A 25,451-nucleotide genomic window follows, 5' to 3' on the forward strand; every position below is an offset into this window, starting at 1 on the left:
ATTGCTTATAGAGTAAACCTAACCAACCTGAAGGATCCAGCACCCACACTCTACAGTCTGCATTGAATGTAAATATGTTTGAAACCCTGCTTATAATAAATAGTCTTAACTTCCCAATACCCATTGTTGTTTTACAACTTTTACAATTATCTAGTAAAGCAGTTATAGGATACGGTTTTATATTTCTTCAAAATATTTTTGTTACTACCAAATGAAACGATAAAAGTAAATGAAACATGGACCGTCTTACCCCACACCCCTATATTTACTGGATAGCATAGAACATTCTATGAAAATTACCAAATATTTTTATACCCACAGACACATATCGTGGGGACCATATGTTTCAATATGCTTGTCATACTACCTGAAGACAGATATTCAGCTTTTACTTGGAGCCTTACATAGTCTTGTATAACTACCATATTGTAACTTGTAAAAATTCCAAAGTGTCGGTCAAATACAACTTCACCAATTTAAAAGTTATTGTTTTGTTGACACTTTGTAAAACTAGCTTTCAAAAATACTGAAGTGTCGGTCAAATACAACTTAACTTATATAATCACCTGTGAAAAGTGGTGCAACCAATTTAAAGGTTATTGTTTTGTTGACACTTTGTAAAACTAGGTGTCAAAAATACTAAAGTGTCGGTCAAATCAACTTAATTTACATAAACATCTGTGAAAAGTGGTGCAACCAACTCAAGGTCACTGACTCAAAAAGTGCAAAAAACAACAAAGCAATTCTGTGATCACAACGTGCATTTATTGAGCAGGCAGTTTACGACCAAACACAATATGTATTGTTGTGTAATAATGACTGTGTCTTGGTCTTCTATTTACATGAGGTAGAATTTACGAGAATTTTTCAAAATTTTTACAAAAATCGAAAATTGCTGTGATTCAAAAATTGGTTTGATTTTTGAAAAATTGAAAAATATTTCTTGATTATTTTTTGAGGTAAGATCCAATACAACCAGGGACACTTGCTTACTTTAATGGCAAGATAAACAGCTTTGAGGTGACCTTGGAAGGATGGGATCTAAGGTTTTTGCAAAGTAGGTTTCTGCAATTTCATCCTGTACCGAAAACATAGAAACCTTATTGTGATTAACTTGATGTCGCCAAACACCTTGGCAAAATAACGTATTGGCAGAAAAGTGAAAAAGAATAAAGTTTGCACCAAAAATAATGAAAAGATAAAATGTAAAAGTGATGAGCATGCAGTGTATAATAAAAAGGTGGGATGGGATAACGGCACACATTTCAAATTAAAGCACCATAGAAATCAAATAAAACAGACTTAGGCACTATGCTGATATTGTACAATTGGGGGCGCCAAAGTGCCATGTACCATAGAAAACAAATAAATCTAATGAAGAAAACTTCTGGAACAAATAAAATAAAAGATGTTCTACATAAATTATGGGCTGCGTGAAGCGCCAGGCCTCTATTTTCTAAATAACTTGAAATAAGTGAAGTTGTTCTGTAATCTGTACAAAGATAGAAGTTCACACCAAACTTGCCGCAAAATCTGGAAAATAAAATTCTTTGTTAGATAAGAATAGTGATTGTTTAAAAACAATAGGCACAACATTTTGGAAAATACTACCATGTAGACCCCACTGAGGCCGTTTATAAACACTCAATAATATAGATTCTATTCTATAAGGGTGAGGTCTTCAGTGAGACACACCTGAGACCTGGGATGTAGGTCTATTACCCCAACACCCAGGGTGCTACCATCTAGACCCCACTGAGGCAGTTTATAGACACTCAATAATAGAGATTCTATAAGGGTGAGGTCTTCAGTGAGACACACCTGAGACCTGGGATGTAGGTATATTACCCCAACACCCAGGGTGCTACCATCTAGACCCCACAATAATACAACTTAATATACACAAGAAACACGCTCACCTGCAAAGCCATTACTTGCATTACTTGCATAATCCATGTTTGGATCAGTAAAGTTGTCCTCAGTCTCAAGTATGCTGTTCTGTAATATAATAAGAATAATAAAGGTATATATATATATACATAATCTGAATAGCTGAATTGCCTTGCCATGCAAAAATAAACGTTTAAATTTACTCATATTTACCTCTATAAAAAAATAAAGCCTAGGTATTGGAGTAATACACCATGGGGACCAATCCTTGGTCTTGGCACAACCTTACCCACCTAAGAAAACAGTCACCAACAAAGTAACATATGTGGTAACTTGTAAGAGGGCATGAGATGTAGGAAACAGAACACCCGTGTTATAACGACTGTCGTTGCCCGCCATGCATGGATAAATAAGTTAACATCATTATAATTCTCCCAACTCACCAAAGATTCACTTCTTCCTAAACTAACGAGTGTAGCTCGATCATTTGACGCTCTGATCGTCTCATCTTCCCCCCCATCTTCCTCCATCACCGAGACCCTACTCAATCTACGAGTTAAACTAACGCAACTCATGCGCTGGGATGCACGCTTGTTGTCACCTGTGATGTCATAAAGGGTAATGTGGTGTAATATAATGTGAAATTAATTTTTTGTTTATTTATTGTAGAAAATTATTCGGGGACACAATTTTTAGTTACCACGTGGTAACTCATAAGTGGGTACGAGGTGTATGAAACAGAACACCTGTGTTGTAATGACTGTTGGCCCGCCGTGCAAGGATAAATAAGTTACATACTTGGTAACTCGTAAGTGGGCATAAGATGTATAAAATGGAACACCCGTGTTATAACAACTGTCGTTCACACGCCACACGAGGATAACTGAATGTCATTTATTCGCAAAATGTCATTAGAATCAATGTGAATAACCACACATAGAGTAGAAACAGCTGATGTTCAACAAGTTAATTTAATTAAGATGAAGTGTCAGGTAATGTGGCCGCACACATACAACTATTATCAAGGGAAACCAGGTTTAGAACTAAAGGTATTTTGTTTTCACGCAAAGTATGTCCGAAACTAAGTTACGAAACTGCCATGAGAGGGGGCATATATGTATTTGAAAAACAACTTAGCATTAAATGATAGAAAAAACTTGGTAAAACCAGTTAAAGGTTTTTTTTGACATTTTGTAAAACTACCTGTTAAAAATAATGAAATATCGCTCAAATAAAACTCGTACAAATATTTTAAGTTAAATTTTTGTAAAAATCATTAAAACACTTCAAACACACAATAGAAATATAAAAAAGATCCAAAAAATAAATTACCTGCATTAATATCACTTGGTGGCAGTACAGGGGTGTCAGGCCAGTTAGACAGCATATAGTTCAACACTTGTATGTGACGTTTGAAACCAATGGCTGCTGATAAGTCAATACTGTTGAGGTATCTGGGGTTAGATAGGTGTTTTTATGAGTTGAAGTTACACCTACGGTCATCAAACATAAGGAAGCTTATCGTTAATATGCAACGTAGATGACATCGTTAAAACACACAAGTAGAAGTTACACCTAGATGTTAGGATACAGTGGTTAATGATATAATCGTGTAAGATATTATGTTTCTATGTATGGAGGTAATGGTTTTGGGAATTTATACCAAATGTTTTTTTACCAAAAGAACTTTGTTAAAATAAAGTTACACTCATAGTTGTCAAACATAGGGAACCTCATTGATTAATGCGGTGAATGCAATATACTTTGGCTCTGCTTGTTTGTATAGACACCTAACTGCAGGGTAAAATCTGGGATGACATTGGTAAAATACAGTTACACTCATAGTTGTCTAACATAAAAAACCTCATTAGTTAAAATGATTATAAGTGTAACTGTATTTTAACAATGTCATCCCAAATTTTACCACGCTGTTAGATGTCTATACAGACAAGCAGAAGTTACACATATGGTCCTGAAACATAAGGAAATTTATTGTTAAACTGCAATGTAGGTGACATCATTAAAACGCAGTTACACCCATAATCATACTGTATTCTAACATAATTTTACTAAAACATCAAAAAATGGATGCCTATGCATGATTACATAATATTTTACACGATTACATTAGTAACCACTGTATTACTACACCAACAACCCACATTATCCAAACTTACCCTTTAGTAGGTCCCACATTGACGGGGCCAAGCAACACAGGGCCAAAACAAACGGCGAGGTTCTGACACGTCATTTTATTCTGGTGCGCGTGCATTGAAACTCGTTTGAGGTGATTCAACAGCGCGTATAACGTCGCTTGCTCAGCGGGGGCAGTAGAGAGACCATGTATATGTTTGAGTAGCGCGTCTGTCCGAAGCTTTTGTTCCTCGCTCGCTTCTTCTACCATGAGAGGGAGCTCTACACCCGAAATTAACGAAGGGTTCGGGGCGAACGGTTCCTTGACTGCTGGGACGGGTGTGGGACCTGGGAGTAAAGGGACAGGTTAGATATTTATGTATAATTGGGAAAAACACATGTAGACGATCTATGAAATTATGAGGCAGTTTAGATTTACACATATATATATTTATACAGGAGTTGGACCTGGGGGTTATGGATGTACGGTCAATGAAAGTATGAAGCAATTATGGATTAAAAACATATATGCGAATATGTTAAAATACACATAAGTTTTAAAGGTATATACAGTTCATGAACTGGTTTATAAAATTGTCACAGTCTAGACTATAGGTTATAATACACACAACCTAACAGTTTTATTACTTAGCTTTTTAATAACAAAATAAAGTAACAAAACAAAGTAAAAACAAGAAAATAAAACACACACCTGGATTATTCTCCATGGCTGTTGTCACCGCTTCCAGTAACTCAGGTGGGAAAAGGGGTTGTGGCAATTCGCGCAAGAAGTCCTTTAATATACCTGCGGCAATTGTCACTTTTAACTCATATGAATAATAGGATTTTTTAATTTCAATTTCAAAAGTTTCGGGTAAAAAACTAAAACCATCTTTAGACTAATTACAACCAATGTGTAATATTATTTTATTTTTCCAATGTATGTTCATATTTTCAAATATTTATCTGAATTTTTTTGGTTTAAAAACTTCCAACATCACTAAAGATGGTTTCATTTTTAAACCGAAATATTTAAACACAGTTTTTGGGTCAGTTTAATACAAACATAACAGCACATATTTAAGATACCAAGATACAATTTTATTTCAAACGTTTCCGTTAAAAAACTAAAAGCCTATTTAATATTCTCATTTTTTTTAAAATAAATTTTTAGTTTTCCAATGTTTGTTTCAAACATGACAGTGGGCACCCATATATTTGATACAACTTTTCAGAGAAGTAATTTAAACTTGTCATTTAATGTTATTTTAACAAACTTACACTTAACTTAATGACCTCTATCTACTTTATGACATCACAATTTTAACTATTTGCAGTAAACACGTCATAAATAACTTGACCTGCCAACAACTTTAACAGCAGGGTAATTTGAACTGGTTTCCTAGTAAAACTATAAACTGAAATCACCACAAAAAACTTTTACTGTTTATACAACATTCTATTACTGAATGTATATTTATTGTATGCTATACACTAAGGTATAGTAGGGTGAGGCAAAATGGGACACCTTTTCCCTTTATTTTCTTGTTCCATTTGGTAGTAAACAAACAACACTCAATGAATTATAATTCTGCGTCCTCACAGCTCCCATAGACCGTTGTTAATTATTTAAAACATGACCAGGATATTTAGATATTATGTGATAAAGGTGTCCCGTCTTACCCCACCCTACTATACTACACAACCAACTCATCCGCTATATATGAAATATACAAGCAGTTCTCAAACTTGTTAATGAAATCCAGGTTTAATGAATGAAAACACAAAGTGTAAGAAATCCAGAATAAAAAAACTGTTTAACCTTAAAATTGTGTGTTTTTAGCAAAAAAAATAATTCCTAAACCTTGGAAGTTGGCATAAAACATTTTATAATTATTTTCACTTTTTTATAAATTCTAATTTTTAAAACTTTTTTAAATTCTAAAATTATTTAAGCCCCATGTACATTGCTATATAAGGTCATGTGTTACTTGCCAGACAGCTTATCAACTGATTGTCTCATCACAATACCATTTATAGATTGTTTACATATTAACATGCACATAAGTGGATTATATCAGCGATTATTTCACGAACTTGACATGTGATTTTAGAGAAAGGTTTAACCTTTTTGATGCGTATGTCAATTAAATATCATACATGCTTTTTATATAGACTATAATTTTGTAATTTTTGTATAATGCATTTGTTACAATTTTTACATTGTATAACATACTAGGTGAATACTGCTATATCGTAAAAAAACCTTATTGAATAGAATCTCTATTAGTGAGTGTTTATAAACTGCCTCGGTGGGGTCTAAATGGCAGCACCCTGGGTGTTGGGGTAATAGACCTTCATTCCAGGTCTCAGGTGTGCCGCACTGAAGACCTCACCCTTATTGAATAGAATCTCTATTATTGAGTGTCTATAAACTGCCTCAGTGGGGTCTAGATGGTAGCACCCTGGGTGTTGGGGTAATAGACCTACATCCCAGGTCTCAGGTGTGTCTCACTGAAGACCTCACCCTTATAGAATAGAATCTCTATTATTGAGTGTCTATAAACTGCCTCAGTGGGGTCTAGATGGTAGCACCCTGGGTGTTGGGGTAATAGACCTTCATTCCAGGTCTCAGGTGTGCCTCACTGAAGACCTCACCCTTATTGAATAGAATCTCTATTATTGAGTGTCTATAAACTGCCTCAGTGGGGTCTAGATGGTAGCACCCTGGGTGTTGGGGTAATATACCTACATCCCAGGTCTCAGGTGTGCCTTACTGAAGACCTCACCCTTATAGACCAGAATCTCTATAATTGAGTGTCTATAAACTGTCCCAGTGGTTTTAAATGGTAGCACCATGGGTGTTGGGGTAATAAACCTACACATAGGTGCCTAACTTTTTTAATGCAGGGTTGGCAAAATTAGTTACACCTGCAACCCTATACAACAATTTGATTTCACTGTTTACTAATTAAAGCAGTGCAGAAAATTTCAGGGTAGCCTGTCTATCTTGTTATCTCAGGTTTGGCACCTACGCACCTACATCCCAGGTCTTATATCATCGAGGTTAAACCAAAGTAGCTCATGTCAAATTTTTTTATAAGTGTCTTTTCTACAACTTTGCATTCTGTTGGACAAAAGACACATTTTGGCAATGTTTGAGCAAAACTCAAAGAAATGTGACATAAGCTACTTTGGTTTTACCCCGACGAATTATGTTCCTTATTGAAGACCTTACCCTTGTTCACAACTTACCAGTTATAACGTTAACATCAGGATATTGTTCAGCAGTGAGTTTCACTTCATTCTTGGAGGCCTCGAGTTCGCTTCGTAGATTCTTCTTCACAATGGCTGATCCACACAGTCTGTATACACCAACCACCTGTGAATTATATTAATTATATTAGAAATAACCAGGGTGTATGCAAGTATACATTTTGTGGTCCATATACAAAAATTTTAAACATAGTTTTTCTGGTCCATGTACGATTTTTTTTAAATTTTATATTTTTATCATTTTTAAAAAGTTTTAATTCATATTCTTTATTATTTAAAATTTTATTAATTTTTAAATAAGGAAGTTTGATTTAATTTGCATATTTCAATAATAAATATTTAAATTAATGTCGTAACCATTGTAAAGGTTTACACAATATTTACGAAGCGTTTTTATACATGGGGGGGTTTCTAATGTATGGGTGATATATCATGTCATATATGAGGTGAATGACATTTGTTTCCTAACAATGTAAGATGGAGTATGATGTCACAGACAACATTGTTCTGTCATAATGTGAAGCAAATAGCTTGAGGCTTGCTCAACCTTAACCACAGGAATGTCGCGCATCGTTAATCATGCGTGACAAAGTCAACCAAGCATGAAAACTCAAGTTTTTTTGATTAAAATTTAAATGCAAGAAACGGAATGCCGCATTTTGATTAATACCTACGACCTATATTCAATTCAACCAAACTATTGGTGGGCAAACATGTTATTTACTTTGTGGCGAAGAAGGGAGGGTAAATAGACGAGATATGGGGTTTGTTTACCCCACAAACAACGAACCTATACTGCGGTTACAAACCAAGTATTTTACTCGAGTGGGATATCGTGTGCTAACCAACCACTGAATTGCAACTGTATTATGAGACAATGTTAAACCAGTGGCGCATGACAAGTGGGGTTAGTTTGAAATGTTATAACCCCTATTATATTATAAATTTCTAACACCATTGATAGCCGTACACTGTGCATACCATTGTAAATATGTGGCATTAGATGTCTCTGAATGACTAAGCTTGTTAGGAATGTGAATCAAACTTGTTTGTTTTGCCATAAATTCAATAAAATTAATTAAATTTAACGGAAAAAGTAGCATTTCTGTATAATGAATGTTAAATATTATAATTTTAGCAGTAATTTAAACTTTTTAGTTGGTTAACTGTTTAGGGAAGATTTGAAAATGTGCTTTAGCTTTTATTTGCTACAACGACAGACATGTTACACAAACCAACCAACCGTGCATTTACAGAATGCACTTTTGGTTTTCGATCAAGAAATAATAAGTTTCACATAAATATTAAATAAAAGAAAACACCCAAGCAGTATACTGGTAGTAGTGTAATACTACATTGTATAACCGTGCTCCGCATAAATATTTCAACATTTCATTATCATCGTGTGTGATCGAATTATAGATAAGGGAGTGAAAAAATTTAAGGAACAGCAATTGGCTGTTCCGACATAGAATTATCACTCCCTTACAAATAGTTTAAATTTCCCCCAAAAAAACTATTTTCTACCCGTGTCACACTGCCCATTATGATGCCACCCAATATCATTATGACATCACAAAGACGTTTGTCTGTCCAAGTTTCAAACATTCCAAACAAATTATAATAATAACCACATATTATATAACGGTGATATTTTACTTGAACCTGGCCCTGATCTAGCACTCCTTTCGTTGGAAGATTCTCGTTGCATTATAACAAAATACACCAAGTGCTAAATAATGTCACGGGTATTTGCACTACCTTAATCAGTAAACATTACAACTAATAAATACAATTTTTTGTCGGTATGCGTGCTGAATAACCCAGTTTGGGGCCACCATGCCCGTAATTATCCGTCCATACAATATTTAGAACTTTTGATTAAGTAAGTTATGTTTTAATATAATATGTTTCTATGACATCACAACCACTATGACATCACAACCACTATGACATCATAACTACCTGCATCCCACGTTCTTCCACCTCATGAATACACGAGTTCACCAACGAAGGAATTCCAAGACTTTTATTTTCTCGATCAACGATGCTTTGGAGATCGGCTCCGAACACTAGAGGGCCAGTGCTAGATGAGTTGTGTTCCAACCCAATCTAATGACGGTAATTAATTGATTAATTTATAAAACGGAAAAAAATAAAATGTTAGTTAATTAATTAATAATATAATAGAATCTCTGTTATTGAGTGTTTACAAACTGCCTTAGTGGGGTCTAGATGGTAGCACCCTGGGTGTTGGGGTAATAAACCTACATCCCAGGTCTAAGGTGTGCCTCACTGAAGACCTCACCCTTTGTATAAAAAAGTTTGTAAAAAGTATCTCATATGGACTGAAATAAGCGATTGCCCACCTTAATATAAAGCGTTCCCCTCGGCTCCAGCCTCACTGCGAGCCTCTCGGAGAACATGTCTCTCGGTCGCTTGCCGTGCATGAGGTGTGCCAGGTTCAACGTGGCGTGTGAACACACCTTCTGTTTGCCTCCTCTCATCTCCCATGTGTATAACACTAGGTGGAGCTCACGAGCTTGGTTCACCGTCATCTGGAATATAAGATTTATATAAAAAGGAGAAAGAAATAATTCGAAGAAAACCTTATAAAAGTAACACAAGATAATGTGCAATATAAGATCTATATAAAAATCTAAAAATAAAATACTATTTCTAATTTGGAAAATACAAAATTAGAAAAATGTTGGGTTTCAAGAATATTTGAAACAGAACATAAGATGCTTTATCACCTTAGTTTTAATCCTAAAACAGCTTCAACCCTGCAGTTAGGTGTCTATACAAACAAGCAGAGTCAAAGTATATTGCATTCACCACATTAATCAATAAGGTTCCCTATTTTTGATGAATGTAACTGAGTTTTGACATTGTCACCCCAGATTTTGCTTAATATCTAAAAACTTAACGTCTACACTTGGTTGAATGTGATGTAACAAAGCGTTCTGTTATGTGTCAATGCACCCCTACTATTGGGAGTCTGTGATGTCATAATAGATATTATTACACAGGAAATGAATGAATGTGGTTGTTTGGATGCAAAACAACCTTTCAATGATAGGGGTTTATAAAGCTCACACTGATTGGTGTAAAAGCATTAGAATTTATACAAATGTGACTGAATAGGTGTGAAACTTGAAACTCAATTTGTTGCAGTGATTTCTAACATGTGTCTATACAATTTCTCTAAAGCATTCTTTTATACAAAATTTAATATTATTTTAAATAAGACAAAATACTTGTTTTTAAGGGTAAAAATGCTTTGTACACAAATGTATAGCAACATATGTTATTTATATTTAAAATTAATGATCAAATTAAGTAAATTGCAATAAACGCTGTTTGCGGCAATTGTTTCTTTGCAGGGTCCATTAGATTAAATAAAACATGAGATATATTCTTGGTTAATCAGCAACTACGGGCGCGCTTTAATATTTAATGTTGTTTTACTTGTATTTGACCAAAGTTACTTAGAATTAAGATGCATTATATTTGGCTTTGAAGATTTAAACACCTAACTTAAATATTGCCAAAACTTAAATAGGACCTAACTTTAAATGGTGTTTAATTTAAATAGGGTTAACTGTATTGCTTAAACTGCTTAAACTTAAATAGGGCTTAACTTTAAATAGTGTTTAACTTAAATAGGGCTTAACTTTAAACAAGTTAGTTTAACTACAGAGTAATTAGAAGGTCTTTACACAGGCGTTGTAATAACGCTATACATGGCACATAACATGGATAGCCCGAGGTTACATCGCGCTAATGGAATGTTAAGTTTATCTTTGCGTGTTTTTGAAGAAAACATTTCTAACCTTGCAGTTGAGTTTAAACCGGCCAATCACAAATGAGAATTAAATTGCTTTTAAAGTGTTGCCAGATTTTTTCCAAAATTTAAAAAATGGTAAACATTATATTAATTGTTGTATTTTGTAAGTAGTTTTTTTATTTGGTAAGGACTAAGTAAAAATTACAACATAATTTGATAAATAATGCTGTCAACACTGGGAAAACTAGATGGTCAACACTGGCATCATTTTGACAAAATAATGTGGTCACCACTGGCTAAGCAGTCACATCCAAATAACTTAACACGTTTAAGTTAAGTGTGAATTTTAGCAAGTAAACTAGAACCAGGTCATTCATTGTGACCCGCATTCCTTGTAACAATTAACCATTGTGATGTCATAAATCTACAAAAGTAATAAGTCTTTATGATGTCACAGCCTGTAAAGTTAACTTTCAAACCCTCGTAAATCTCCAGGGAGGTTAATAAACACTTAGAACGGCGAAGAGTGAACAGGACCCAAAGGAAATTGTTAAATTTAATAAAAACTTTAAATTACTTTATTCACATAGGACAAAAACAAAGTACATTGTTAGCCTTAAAAACTACAAATTATTGGCATTTACCGCACTGGACACTAGTCAAAACAAAATTCTAAAGAGCTATTTTATTGCAGCTTTGTGCTAAAAAACAAAGTGATCAGTTTTGAATAATAAGTGCTAAAACTGAACTAAATTCTGATAGAGTTCCATTCTTTTGGGTTTAAGTTACAAAGGTGGTGATATTGTTTGACACCCTGTCATAATACAAGTTGTATGACATCAAAATACATGATGATGACATCATAAGTGCTGACAACTTACATTGTAAAGCACTTAATGTAAAGTATATCACTCAACACAAAGGCTAATACATTATGACAAATGTAATCCCATACAAATGCATATGTCAACGACATTTTATATTACGTGAGTGCTGACAGTGTGTTTTGTTATAACTTTTACAAGATATATAACTGAAATATTATATTGAGGTGTGGTTGAATTGATATAAGAACGAAAAAGTAAATTTGGCTTGTTTTAAAGTTAACCCACAAATGCAGGTTCACCCCACACACTGAAAGAGCTTCCAGCATCCCCAACCTCTGAAGTACTTGTCTATTTTGCCAATATTTACATCTATATACACCAGTCTTACACCTAACAATTATGGCAAAAAAAATTTGTAATACCTAGCAGCCTGTATGACCTTTAACACTAAGTATGCTTTAACAAATAGCATTGCTAGTCATGAATGAAAGCATTGTGATGTAATTAATCAACAATGAGTCTCACACACAACTAAGTGTGTATAGTGGTTGTGTGTCAATAATAACTTGATTGTTGCTTAACAATGAACTTTATAGAAGGATAAAATAGTTTTTCAAGGTCTATACACAAGAAGTTGAACAAGATTTGGTTCTGCAGTGAGCATGAGGTGTATGAATACACCATGTGTGTCTGGTGTATAAGAAGACACCCATGTTATAACTTGACAGTGAGCATGAGGTGTATGAATACACCATGTGTGTCTGGTGTATAAGAAGACACCCATATTATAGCCCAACAGTGATACATAATAAACTCATGTTACAACTCAAGCATAAGGTGTGAAAGCCCCACAAACCTCAAAACATTGATTCCACGCCACAGCCCCCCTGCAAGTTTGCATGGTTGTTCCGATCCGTTTAGTCTTTGCATCATCTACTTGCACCAAACAGTAAGCTTCACATAATGTCTTCTTTAACTCCCGCACACCGTACAATGTTAATACTAGACAACCTGAAAGTGGGAAATATTAACCTAAATATATTAATTTTTATAAGTCATGTTATATGGAATAAAAATTATGGGAAATTAAATATAAAATTAACAGAAGCAAAACCTGGGGTGGCTAACCATTGCATTTTGGATTAATCAGTTAACATTACAATTTACAATCGCTGCAGCAAAAATACTTTTTGAAATTTAATAATTTTTGATATCCATGCTATATGGAATAAAAACTTTGGTACATAAGAACAAACCTGGGTAGCAGGGTAGGCAGAATACCCATTGAAATTTGGATTAATCAGTAAACATTACAACCACTGCAACAAAAATTATTATTGCCTCCCCCTGTGTTTAGACAGATTGGCGCCAATAAACACCACAAACTACAGTGGGGTAAATGCTATTAATAGGAAAATTAAGTTAAATTACACAACAGTTTATTTGGCTAAGTTTATTGTAAGTTACCACACACTAACACAACATATTTTTTTGTATAAGTTAAGTTTATTATAAGTTAACATACACAAACAGTTTTTGGAGCAAGTTTAGTATAGATAAGTTTAGTATATACTATAAGCTTAGGTTAACATACACATACCGTCAACTGCAGTAGATAACTGAGTGTTAACCATGGGCAGTGGTTTGTATTTTTGGAACTGCGATAAATTTAGAGGTTTGATTGACGGGTCTGTGTTGGTGTTGTCGAGTAGGAGTTGCCGACTTAAGCGGCGCTGTTGTGCCTGTTTAGGGGAAGCACCCATGTTACTATGGTGTGGTAGAGCAAATACATTAAACTATAGTAGTGGTGTATTGTATAGTTTAAATTGTAACTGAAGGATACCGGGTTCAATGCTCGATGTGGGCAAGACACTTAACATTGCTTTAACCAAGTGGTCACTAATTGGTTGTTGTAGCACCCTGGGTGTCGGGGAAATGAGCCAACTGTGGCCTAAACCTGAGGTCCCATAATTTGCTGTAGGACCTCACCCATATAGAATGGAATAGTGTACAAGTAGTATAACATTATGTACAGAAAATGAAACACTCGGAAAACAAACACATCACAACACACACTAACACCTACTATGCTTATGTCGAGATGATATCTGTTAAGAATCGCTGAGTCATTGCTGTCAATATTCTTATGTATATTATGCTGAGTCATGTTACGGGTGAGTGGGTTTACTCCACGACCAAACTGTTCGTCAAATTGTTCGTCACCAACCCAACAACGGTATTCACTCGCGTTGTCTGAACTGCTGTGAGAATTAAATGGTTGGGAAATAGTATCATATATATGGGCTGCTGTGATTGTTCTAAAATTGACAGGAAAAACTTGTGTTTAAAAAACTGTGAGAATAAACTTCATTAGAAAAAATCGTATTGTATATATGAACTGCCATGTTTGTATTAAAATTGACCGGAAAATTGTGTTTAAAAAGCCAAGATAAAGTTTGTTTTAATACTGCCCATAGCCCCATATTTATGATAAGATTATATCTCAAATATTTCATACATAATTATAGCTAGTAGTAATGCCTAATACGCAATTCATTTCAAAACAAGTTATAACAAGGGTTTAAGAGTAATGTGAATAAACCTCGCCACTTAAATATAATCCATAGCTGTACAAGATTTAAACGCAAGGACAAGATTTGAATAAAAAACAAACCTCTTATTTACAACATGCCAGTTATATATGGGGTGACTAATCCCAAGGGTTTGAACACCCCCTTTTTACACAGGAAAGATTTGCTTTATGGGTGGGGCAGTATATGTGGGGATTTGAAAACTATGTGAACTATTGTACAAATGCCAACAACTGTACGCAGTAACTCCACGGTCTCCACCATAATGAAGTATGTGCTGCACAGAGGTGCCAGACTTATAGCTATCAACAAATTCTAAAAGTAACTATTTAAACCATTATATAAATGCTTATAACTGTACTCAGTAACTCAGCCATAATGATGTATGCGCTGCCCAAACTTTCTGAGTTGGGAGGGTGGAGGGAAAGTTAGACACAATCATTTAAAACAAATCCAGCTTATTGGCTGTACTGTTTACTGAATAATTGGTCCAAAACACAAGTGTTAACTCTTATAAGTAAACCAAGCCCCATACATATTATATATATATGAAAGAAAAAATGAAGGGTGTAATAGGGTCAACTACATGTAGAAGTTTCTACATTAATAAAAGCACACAACACAGTTTAAGAAGGAAAAACATGCTCCCAACTTAAAAACATGACCAAGAGACACCAGAGTTAAATCTTATAAGTGGAGCGAGCGTGGCATGTTCCTACAAATGTCTTGAGATAAGAGACCGCTGTCGGTTATGTTTGCTTGGTCGTGTTTTACACAAAGATGATGCAAACAAACATGAGAAGCCTCGGCAAATAAGGTTGGGAAATATGGGACGTTTGAAGCTTAACTTGTGGGCAGAGAATTATCAACTTAATCCCAGTTTCTTAACTTTTGATACAGCACAAAATAGACAGTATTTAAAACTCTGTTATTTTGAACGATAGATTTAATAATTTTTTCCGATTTTTATAATTTCCATTGCATCTATATCAATACATTTTAACTATTTATTTTAAATAACTAAATATATATATTAATATAGAGCCAATGGAACATGAATAGCATAACATGTATAATTCTATTTTATACTATAAGGGTGAGGTCCTATGGCAGGCCCAGGGGACCTGGGATTCGACTTATTAGTCTATAATTACAAATACGACAACTTTTATAAGATGAACCAAAACAACAGCGTCCTGTAAACTACTATGTTGATATAAAAAAAATACAATGGAAATTCTAATTATAATTATGACATCACTATTTATATTATACAATATTTCTTCCTTAACCCCAACCTTACAATGTGGGAAACAGGAAAATTCAATTTACTAAATAAATAAACCAAACAAAAATCCCTGAAAAATATTTACAGAAATGAAATTATAATAAATCTAGTTTAACAGTTTAGGTACAAACTAAACAAATGCATTTTTAGTCATGACTTGCATTGCCCAGATTTGGGTCTTTTACTTTGTGTGTCCAGAACTATGGGGTACCGCAAATTTTGGTATAAAATAAAAATAAAAAATATATATATAAAAACAAATCAAATAAAATAGCAAATTAGTTTCATTGCCGCATTTTAACTTTCCCCACAACAACCCGCAATGACATCATAGTATACATTAACATTATAATACATCAGAGTTGTTTTGACATAAGTATCACTGTGATGTCACATACCACAGATAAGCTACTTGAGGTATGGCCTTCAACTAACCAAGATTCATATCAGCTTTGTTTACCAATGTATTACTGAGGTTGCTATGCAAGCATGTTTCTACATAATAATCATATCAGTAATTGAACTTGAACCAGATACAATATATCTATGTAAATGTAATCATAGGCGCCAAACCTGGGGTGGCAGGGTAGGCAGGTCACCCCTGAAATTATCTATATTATTCAGTAAACAACTTATAATACAATATGTTTTACAGGTCATGGGGCACAAGGATTACTGCCTCCCCTGGAATATATAAAGTTTGGCGCCCATGCATGTAATATATATTATAATATAGCCATATACCTTTTTTAAAGCTAGAAAAATGAATCATGTTTGCAGAAGTTAAAAAGAAAAGTATAAAAAAGTAACCCATGCTTTGTCAAGGCTACGTTTTTATTATTTTTGTTGGGGAACTTGAGTATAAAAAAATTAACATTAAAAAAAAATTGAATTGTTTGATATTCGACAAAACGGAACACAGTCATTTTAAAACAGAAATTGATACGAATAAACAGAAGACAAGTGATGACATGGTTATTCTATTTTTATATATAAGGTAACTCCTTACTGGAGTATTTTTTAAATCACTCGCTTTATGAATATGGGGTAATGTTACATAAACAATGTTAAACAAGCATCATTCACGAATATCAATTGTGATGTCATAATACTCTGTAATTTAACCCCATGTCATAAACATAACCAGTTAGATCTTAAGTAATAAAGTAATCTAAGGATACTGTGTCTCTTTATATCATCAGTGTAAAATGAGAGCTGAACTGGCAGTACTTATAAAGTTGTAAGTGTGGACTACCCAGCTCTCTTTACACTGAACATCTGCATGTGTCTCTTACATCATCAGTGTAAAATGGGAGCTGAACTAACAGTACTTATAAAATACAACATTGGTCCATGGTTTAATCTTTAGAGTACTACATAGCAGCGTGTGTATGTGTTTAAAATAACTGTTGAATTACTGCATAGTTAACTTAATTAGCTTCCTACCACAAAAAACAACACATAGTCACATTACAATCCATTACCCGATAACAACTTAAACCAACCACTGGGTTAGCTGCGCTCCAGGATTGCAAATACTAATGGATCCAGAAGATAATCTAACAAACATATGTATCAAATATAATAACTTAGGGGAACTGCATTTTTTAGTTGGGTTGATATATGTTTTAAAACCCAAAATAGCGATTTAAAAAACCTAAAAAGGATAATAGATAAACTAAACCCTATATAGCTATACACAACCCCAAATTTTGTCGAAAATTAAAAAATGTGCTGCATATGCATGAACGAACCTTCGAATCATCTTTAACTGCTTCATTATCTTCATCCCCCAGTTGATCTTCCTCATCCGGCCGGGCGACGTCACTTTACTTCCACTCGCCTCGTTTTTGTTATGATTTACCGACTCTGGAATTTCATTATGATGTCATCAATACAAAACAATACAGAAGTTTCTACTCGGGTAGTTTTGGGTTATAGGGAACAAATTTAAAAACGGTTTTTAAAAACAAAATGTGTGCTTTAATATGTTAACTCATGTGACTTGTGTATGTATATACTTCATTTTATTCATCAGGCCTATTAAATGTCATTATCGTTTAATATAATTGTTTGCTTTCACTTAAAAGAATGAAACTTAAGGTTAAAACTTATAACATTTAAAATTCATGTTCCTTTTTTTAAAAATTAAACAAAAAAGGAATGATTTACTGAAGTAAAACTATCTTATAAATATAATAGGGCATAAAAATAATGTTGATTTCTGGTGCTTAGTTATATAAATATATTATTAAATTTTAAATTTTTTCTTCATTCCAAACAAAGTGTTACTTTTCCTTAAAAAACAAACAAAATATAAATGTCAACTCAAACTAAAGTACAGGTACTAACAAAGATCAAATAATATAAAACCAATCTAATCAATACATTATGGGTAATGGCTGAGGGTAAAGAATCAGCTGTATCAACACATTCCTATTGCTTATGGGGTAAAGATAACAACAGAGTTATTGTTGGTGAGTATACTATACTGCAGGTATAATGGGGGCAACAAAGGATATTTATCGGGGATTTCCATTGAAATTAAATTGTATTGGACTGAATTCATGAGGTGTAATTTTGTGGTTGTTATTTTGATAGAAAATCACCATATAGGTTAAGTTATAAGAGACAAAACAACTTGTATTTGTCTTTTTGATAATGGTATATTGATGACCATCAATCAAAATTGATGCATAATAACAAAAAAGGAATCTAGCATATAATATACTGTAATTAGTGGCAAAACAATTCAAATATTGGTGTATTTATGAATTGGTATATTTTTTGGGATGTTATTGATCTTATAGTTATATATTAATCTCTTTGAATATAATAACGAAAGTTGGATTAATTAAAACATAATAAAGAAAACGAAATTAGCAGCAATACAATAGAAGTTACGGGAAAATATTGTTTGCAAATGGTTGAAATTTTAATAACAAATTTTAAGAGACAAATTTTAAAAAAAAAATATACAAATTCAAGAAATTGCAAATGCTTGCTTTATGAGGAATACACTGGTGCCATTTGGTTTAATCATTTGGTTGGATTGTTTAAATAAGTGTGAGGGTAACTTCAAAGAGTTAACTTTAAGTGGTATAATAGATCTAGGGGGTATAATAATAAGTAGACACCTACACCATATGTGGTTGTATCCTTGTATGTATTGGAAGTGTGCACATGTGTAGGTAATGTAATGAATATTAAATATTGTGTAAGATGTGGAATACCATACATTCCTGTATGATGACGCACATTATCCATTTATTTGAACAGTGTATTCTAACAGATTAAACAAGTAGGGGATAAAAGCAGTCTGTTTTCTATGTACTGTGTATACGGCATTAACTATAAGCATCTCTAGTCTCTACCTTTGGAAATTGTTATGTTGTAGATATAAAAGTCCATGTATATGACATAAAAGATATAGTAGGATGGGGGAAGATGGGACACCTTTTTATTCTATTTTCTCGTACCTTTAGTAAACAAAAAAAAATTCAAAGAATTATAAAACCTTGTCCTCGCAACTTTCATAGACCGTTGTTAATTGTTTGAAACACGACCAGGATATTTATATATTTTGTGCTAAAGGTGTTCCATCTTCTCCCACCCCACTATATTTAAAGCTAAAAAATCAATTTAATCATTTTATCTTGCTTAATTTAACAGACAGGTTTAGTGCGATGCTCTGGTGCTACGAAATATTTAACAGACACAAAATCCAGTTTAACAACCTATATATTGTAACAGATATACAACATTAACATAATAGTAAGGTGGGGGAAGACAGGACACTTTTAGCACATAATAACCAAACATCCCAATCGTGTTTTGAACATTAACAACGGTCTATTAGAGTCGTGAGGATAAGGTTTTATAATTCTTTGAATATTCTTTGTTCACTACCAAATAGTACGAAAAAATAAAATGAAAAGGTGTTCCATCTTCCCCACCCTACTATACACATTCTTTACATTTCATTTCACCCTAAATTACATTTTTATCCAATGATTGTATAACGCACGGTGTGCCATGCGTGATGTATAAAGCTGACATTTCACTTTCTATTTTAAGTACATTGTGATGCGGACAATGGAATTGTTTGACCGACTATTCATGGACAATACTGTGACAAAACTAACTATTTCAAACTTTCAATTAATTTATTTGGGGTGGTTTAAAATATGTTTTAATAACGTAAGAATAAAACATTCTAAGGGGGAATTTTCCGCACTGCATTAATTAGTAAACATAACAACCAATAAGTTAAATTAGTTTTACAAAAATGCCTGTATTTTTAAAAGTTTGGTACTTGTCATACAATATTAAATTATATACCTTTTTTATAATTTAAAGTCTTATTATTTTGGTTTAAATTCAATAAAATATCCAAACACAAATATTGGCTATTAATTTAAACTTGCCTTTTTTATCCTTCCATTCAGGGCTTAATTCCTTGCTTGTGGTATCAGTCGATAATTCCTTCATATCCTTACTCTCTTTCACGTCAGAACTTTGCTCAGGAGTTGGAAAAAACTTGGTTTTGCTATGAAGTGGGCTAGATGGTGAATTAACTGACAGAAGTCGTTTTGCAGATTTTTCACTTGGACTTTTTTGCATCTTTGTTAAACTTTCGTTCTTTTCCGAGCTCCCTTTTAAAATTCCTTTAAGAGAGTTTTTACGGTCCGTTCTATTTGTGTTGGGCGAGTTTGATGCATTACTATTGCTTCCACTCGAGGATTCGGAGGTCGTTCGCTTGCTCGTGCTTCGGGGAAACCATTTCTGAAAAAAATTATAGTTTCGTAAGTCCATACATGAAAAAAAAACTGAAAAAACTACATGATCTTAAGTGAAGAAGTTCGCCTGAAAATCAAGAGTTTAAACAAATTGTTATAAAATAGTAAAAAAAAGTTTTAAGACTAAGAAAAATACAAAAAAAACATTAAAAACTCCTATACATTATTATATATAGGCTATAAACCTATAACAGGTAATATTCTTAAAGGCAAATTGTAATGATATTTCAAGGTATTTTAAAGAGTTAAAATGGTCATTTTAATTTCTCTAGTGCACTTAAACATACTCGCGCAACTACGGAAGAAAGTTTGCCAAAGTTATTTGATGTTTCAAGATGGCGTAACCAACATCAAAGGCTAGCCTTTTATAAAACTTTCTGAGCTATTAACTGAAGCATACTTGAAAGTAACATGAAAGCATGATAATAATAGTTATATAAAGTTGCCAATACAATATATGTAACATACTATATATAAAATAAAAAGTATTGTTAAAATATATATATATAAAACTAGTCAATTTGTAATTTGTATAAATGTTAAATCATGTATATAATATATGTGTACTGTTATTCCAAGTCGCCCAATATGTAGCATATTATATAGAAATTAGAAAGGTAGCTTTTAATGAATATATTTGTAATGTTAATGGACATAATATATCAGTAACAGATGAAAAGCAATCTTCGAGTCAAAATATCCAAAAAATAGAGGAATTTGTTCGGTTTTAAGTAAAATGACACCATTTTTTAAGGATATCAATTTTCTATAAAATAAATGTTCAAATCCAAACCTGATTTGATGGCTTTTGGTTTTCCAAGTTTAAATCCAAACTGTTTTTTCTCTTCGTTAAATTGTTAGTTGGTTGGGATGTTCCGTCTAACCTGCTTTGTAATTCTTGCGAGACTTTGGTTCCTCTATTCAGCCATTCCCTTCTCTTATCCACAGTAACACTGGGTGTGTTCTTTGGTTGAGTGTCGCTGGTTCTATCAAAGTTAGGAGTGGGGAAAGGTGGGATGTTATATTTCCCTGAGGCTGGGTCTTGGTGGTTAATATTATTTCTATGATTCAACTCAGAGAGATTTGCGCCGTCGATCGAATGCGATCGTCGAGCTGTGTTTTGATGATTCAGCAATATTTCTGCTGACTCGGCATTTAGGGATGAGTTCACGGAAGATGACGAAGAGCCCGATGCATCCCGTAGAGGTTGGGAATAAGCATCCACGCTAACTTCTTCTTCCACACCACTGGAGGATAAAGATGACTCATCATCAGAATCTGCTACTTCGTCATAATCTGGTTCGTGCAACGAAACTGTATCTGCCATCACCAAATCAAGAGCGTGGTCTTCCTCATTTTGAGAGGAAACATAGGAAGTCCATTGTTTTCCCTCCTCACTATTGCTCTTAACTGTCGATAATATTTCTTCCAGTAAACTACGCTGCCCGTTTTCATTCGTTGTTTCTTGTGGTTTAGTTTTAGGATTCAACTTTGGTGGTAGGGGCGGTGTCTTTAAGCTGCTGTTGTTGTTTGTATTATTTGGTTTATCAAGGCAAGCTATTGCCTCAAGTAAAATCTGAAAGGATTCGTCGAATTTTTCATTCAATTTCGACTCGCTGTTAACTTTTGGGGAAGCTGTTCTTTTTGATTCTTTTGGTGGAATTTTCGGCGCTTCTGTATGTGTTTCGTTCATAGTTGTATTTTGCACTGTGTTGTCATAAACACTTTTTACCGCTGAGTTATTTACCTTAACGCGACTCAAATTACTATTGCGATCGATTTTAATGCCGTTGCTTTCCACCACTATGTCCTCAGGTAAAACATCCATCCTTGGTTTGTTTGTACTTTTAACAGAATTCTCGACAGGCGTAACAGCAACATGGTTAGAGCTGGTGCGACCGTTTTCGTTCGAATGCGGCGTTCTAATTGTGAGTGACATGTGCTGAACAATGGCCATTATTGCAGCAACCATCTGCACACTTAGATGGCTGACTTCAACTGTGTTAATAGCCAACAGTTGATCACCAGGGTTAACTAGACCCAGCACTGCAGCTTTACATTTGGGTTCCAATCTACTGATAAATATTCCCTCTTTGCATCGAGTACCATCAGGAAGCACAGACAAATCTGTCCCTCTTGAAATTTTCCGTTTTTTAATAAAAATACCGAGTGTTTCGCTTTGCTCTTTCTTGATCTCGACAGTTTTAATGCAACAGTTTTTGGGACTGCGGTTTGTGAAGCTCGCCATCCTCCGGACACTTATCAACTTCCGTACGATCCTCGTCTCTTTCCTTCGCTCCACTTTATCATTGGAGGTCATCGGTTTCAAGGGATCGTGAGCAGATCCGTTCCGGATGTTACTCTTCCCCACCTCAGAATGACTTCCCGCATCGTTTATCTTCTTTAGAAGTTCAAAAGGAAGATCAATGCCGGCGGGATCGAACCGGCTAACTCGAATGTCTCGCTGTGACAATATAATTGAGATTAATTATCATTCTTTTTTATTATACATGGGTAAGATCCTACAACAAGGCTAGTCATGGTACGTATGGTTTATGATACCCAACTAAACGATATGGCTTCATACAGTAACAGGAAAAAAACAGTGATTTTGTATTGGTGTCCAAAAATGGACGCCAATGTTTCTTAACCATAACTTCACTACTTAATAGGACCAGCAATAATATTCGGACGTAAACAAAGGACATTAAACGAATTTTAAGATCGTAATACTCCTATAAACCGACGTTAATTGTTTGAAACACGACCAGAATATTTGGATATTATGCTACTATATTCCATTTCTAACCTTTTTCCCTGAAACAACATGGCGGTCGCAAATTCGATTCAGTCGAGCGTTTCCGTTCACCACATTCCCACCACCAGGGGTGCAAGTGAGCATAGTTTTGTTGTTTTTCCGTCGCACAGCTGCTGGCACGGACAGCGAATGTTTGAAAGTTCCGTTCAAATCAACGTCATTGTTTTGATTCATATTCCCAATGTTAGGTTGGCCCACCTCATGTCTACTTCAAGCTTGGTTGGAATCAAATGTACAGTTGGCATAAGTTTGGCTTCTATATTAATACTTAACAAAGCTAACTGTAACGAGAAACATAAAATATTAGATGCAGTTTAATATAAATATTAAATTTGCTTGATATCTGGCTTTTTGTTTAAACTAAACCATATAAAAAATGCAGTAGGGTAGGAATGTTACCTAATTGTTATCTTTTATTTGTAAAATAATGTTCGATATGTATATTTTTTTTCAACACACTAAAAATATATTATAGTTGTAAAAATATAGTGACAAAGATGAGCAAAAAAGGCCTTTCCATTCCCCTTATTAGTAGTTGTAACTACAGAAAATCCAATAACTTTAGACTAACTAATACCTCCTTACAGCTTTTATACATTAAAAATATGCACTATGTCCCTTACACATACAAAAAGGCTGTTATAATAAAGTTACCCAAACTTTGTTATGATAGTCGGCTGTAGTATTTACAAACATAGCTGAAAAATATTGATGAAACTATTGCGCGACTTTCAATAAAGCGAACTGGGCCATAACATTCCGATGGGTCCGCTGCATTTAGCACTCTCGAAGTAACACATCCTGTTCTGCGAGCACTCGAAGTTCGCCATAATTACGGTTGTCTGTCTCGCAGCTGTCTCTTCTTCGTTCATGTTCAGAAACAAAACGTAAATAGCGCGACCAGGAGCGCTTGATTTATCGTGTTTGAATTTGCGGCTTCATAAAACGACAAATATTAAGTAATCAATATATTTGTATGCACATTATACCACCATAAGCGATCAAATAAACCCACTGTAGTACTAACATAGCGCCGTGTCGACCCGCACGCACCAATAACTTCTCGACATTCCATCGTTCGAGTCGCGACGACCGCGAAATATGACGTATGATCTCCCGATTGCTCACTACCGCACTCAGTGTTGGAATTTTAATATTTTCCCCAAAAAAAGTTTTTTGGTTTTTGTTTAGGGACAAATTTTAAATATATTAAAAAAATCAAAAAAATTTTGATTTTTGTTGTAAGTTTAATCTATAACTTTATAAAACGGTTAACAATTTTTAGCTACTTTAATTCTTCCATATCTTGTTCTAATTTTTAACAAAACACTTTCTTCGCTTTAGTACCGCAAGACTGCACGGCCATTAGCTCATGAGATAAATAAACCTCTTTGTGTTTTAACTTATGTGACATTTTTCTAATTTTAATTTTTTTGGTAAGTTTTAGCGCCAAACAGGGGTTTTTCCTTTGGGAATTTACCTTAGAAATATTAAAACAAACACCAACAATCTTAGCCAATGAGATTCCTTTATTTGTACACGTGATCGCAACAGAGCGCGAAATCGCCACGTGAATTTACATTGTTAAGCGCGAACATAACATAAACATGTACACAACTTAACAGTTTAGACGTAATGTGCTCGCTTTTGTAGATAAATAAGCGATATTAGTTTCCATAGGAGCTGCATATTGGTAAATCTTTTCTAAAATGCAATGCAAACTTTAAATTTAACGTTGCTGGTTCAATTGCCAAAACGAAAAAGAAATAGCAACAAATTGTACGATGTAGTTTATACACACAGAAATGTACGTAACAAGCAAATTATAATAAAACTGAAGAACCACAGCTTTACAAACGTTTGTACTTGGACAAATTTAGATCTTCAATTTATAACACAAACGGCTTATATAGGTTACTTATATTTACTTAGCAGTACGACGTTGTACGAGAAGCAATAAAATGACTCGTCGAAGTGTATCAGTATTATGTACAAGTGTTGCAGAGAAACTTAACACTGACGTGGTAGCAGTGAAATAG

General features: G+C 34.0%; 1 protein-coding gene across 3 annotated transcripts; it reads right to left on the reverse strand.

The window, feature by feature from the left end:
• Window positions 1-743: 743 nt before the first annotated feature.
• On the reverse strand, window positions 744-23,714 carry LOC149736081 (uncharacterized). Of its 3 annotated transcripts, none has more exons than XM_089878730.1 (16): window positions 23,404-23,714; window positions 21,388-23,058; window positions 20,223-20,580; window positions 17,550-17,664; window positions 14,003-14,174; window positions 13,517-13,658; window positions 12,773-12,927; window positions 9,669-9,857; window positions 9,265-9,411; window positions 7,279-7,405; window positions 4,736-4,828; window positions 4,068-4,371; window positions 3,223-3,344; window positions 2,334-2,491; window positions 1,920-1,998; window positions 744-1,533 (listed from the first exon to the last, which is right to left on the reverse strand). In XM_089878730.1, exons 1-16 carry the CDS (start codon window positions 23,584-23,586, stop codon window positions 1,511-1,513), a joined length of 4,038 nt encoding a protein of 1,345 aa, XP_089734856.1. In that variant the 5' UTR covers window positions 23,587-23,714; the 3' UTR covers window positions 744-1,510. The 3 variants fall into 3 exon arrangements, with proteins under 3 accessions (XP_089734856.1, XP_089734857.1, XP_089734854.1); XM_089878731.1 differs by having other exon boundaries at window positions 3,223-3,332; window positions 14,003-14,177; XM_089878728.1 differs by having other exon boundaries at window positions 14,003-14,177.
• Window positions 23,715-25,451: the final 1,737 nt, after the last annotated feature.

Source organism: Ciona robusta, chromosome 5 (assembly GCF_009617815.1).
Source record: "Ciona robusta chromosome 5, ASM961781v2".
Classification (NCBI taxonomy): domain Eukaryota; kingdom Metazoa; phylum Chordata; class Ascidiacea; order Phlebobranchia; family Cionidae; genus Ciona; species Ciona robusta.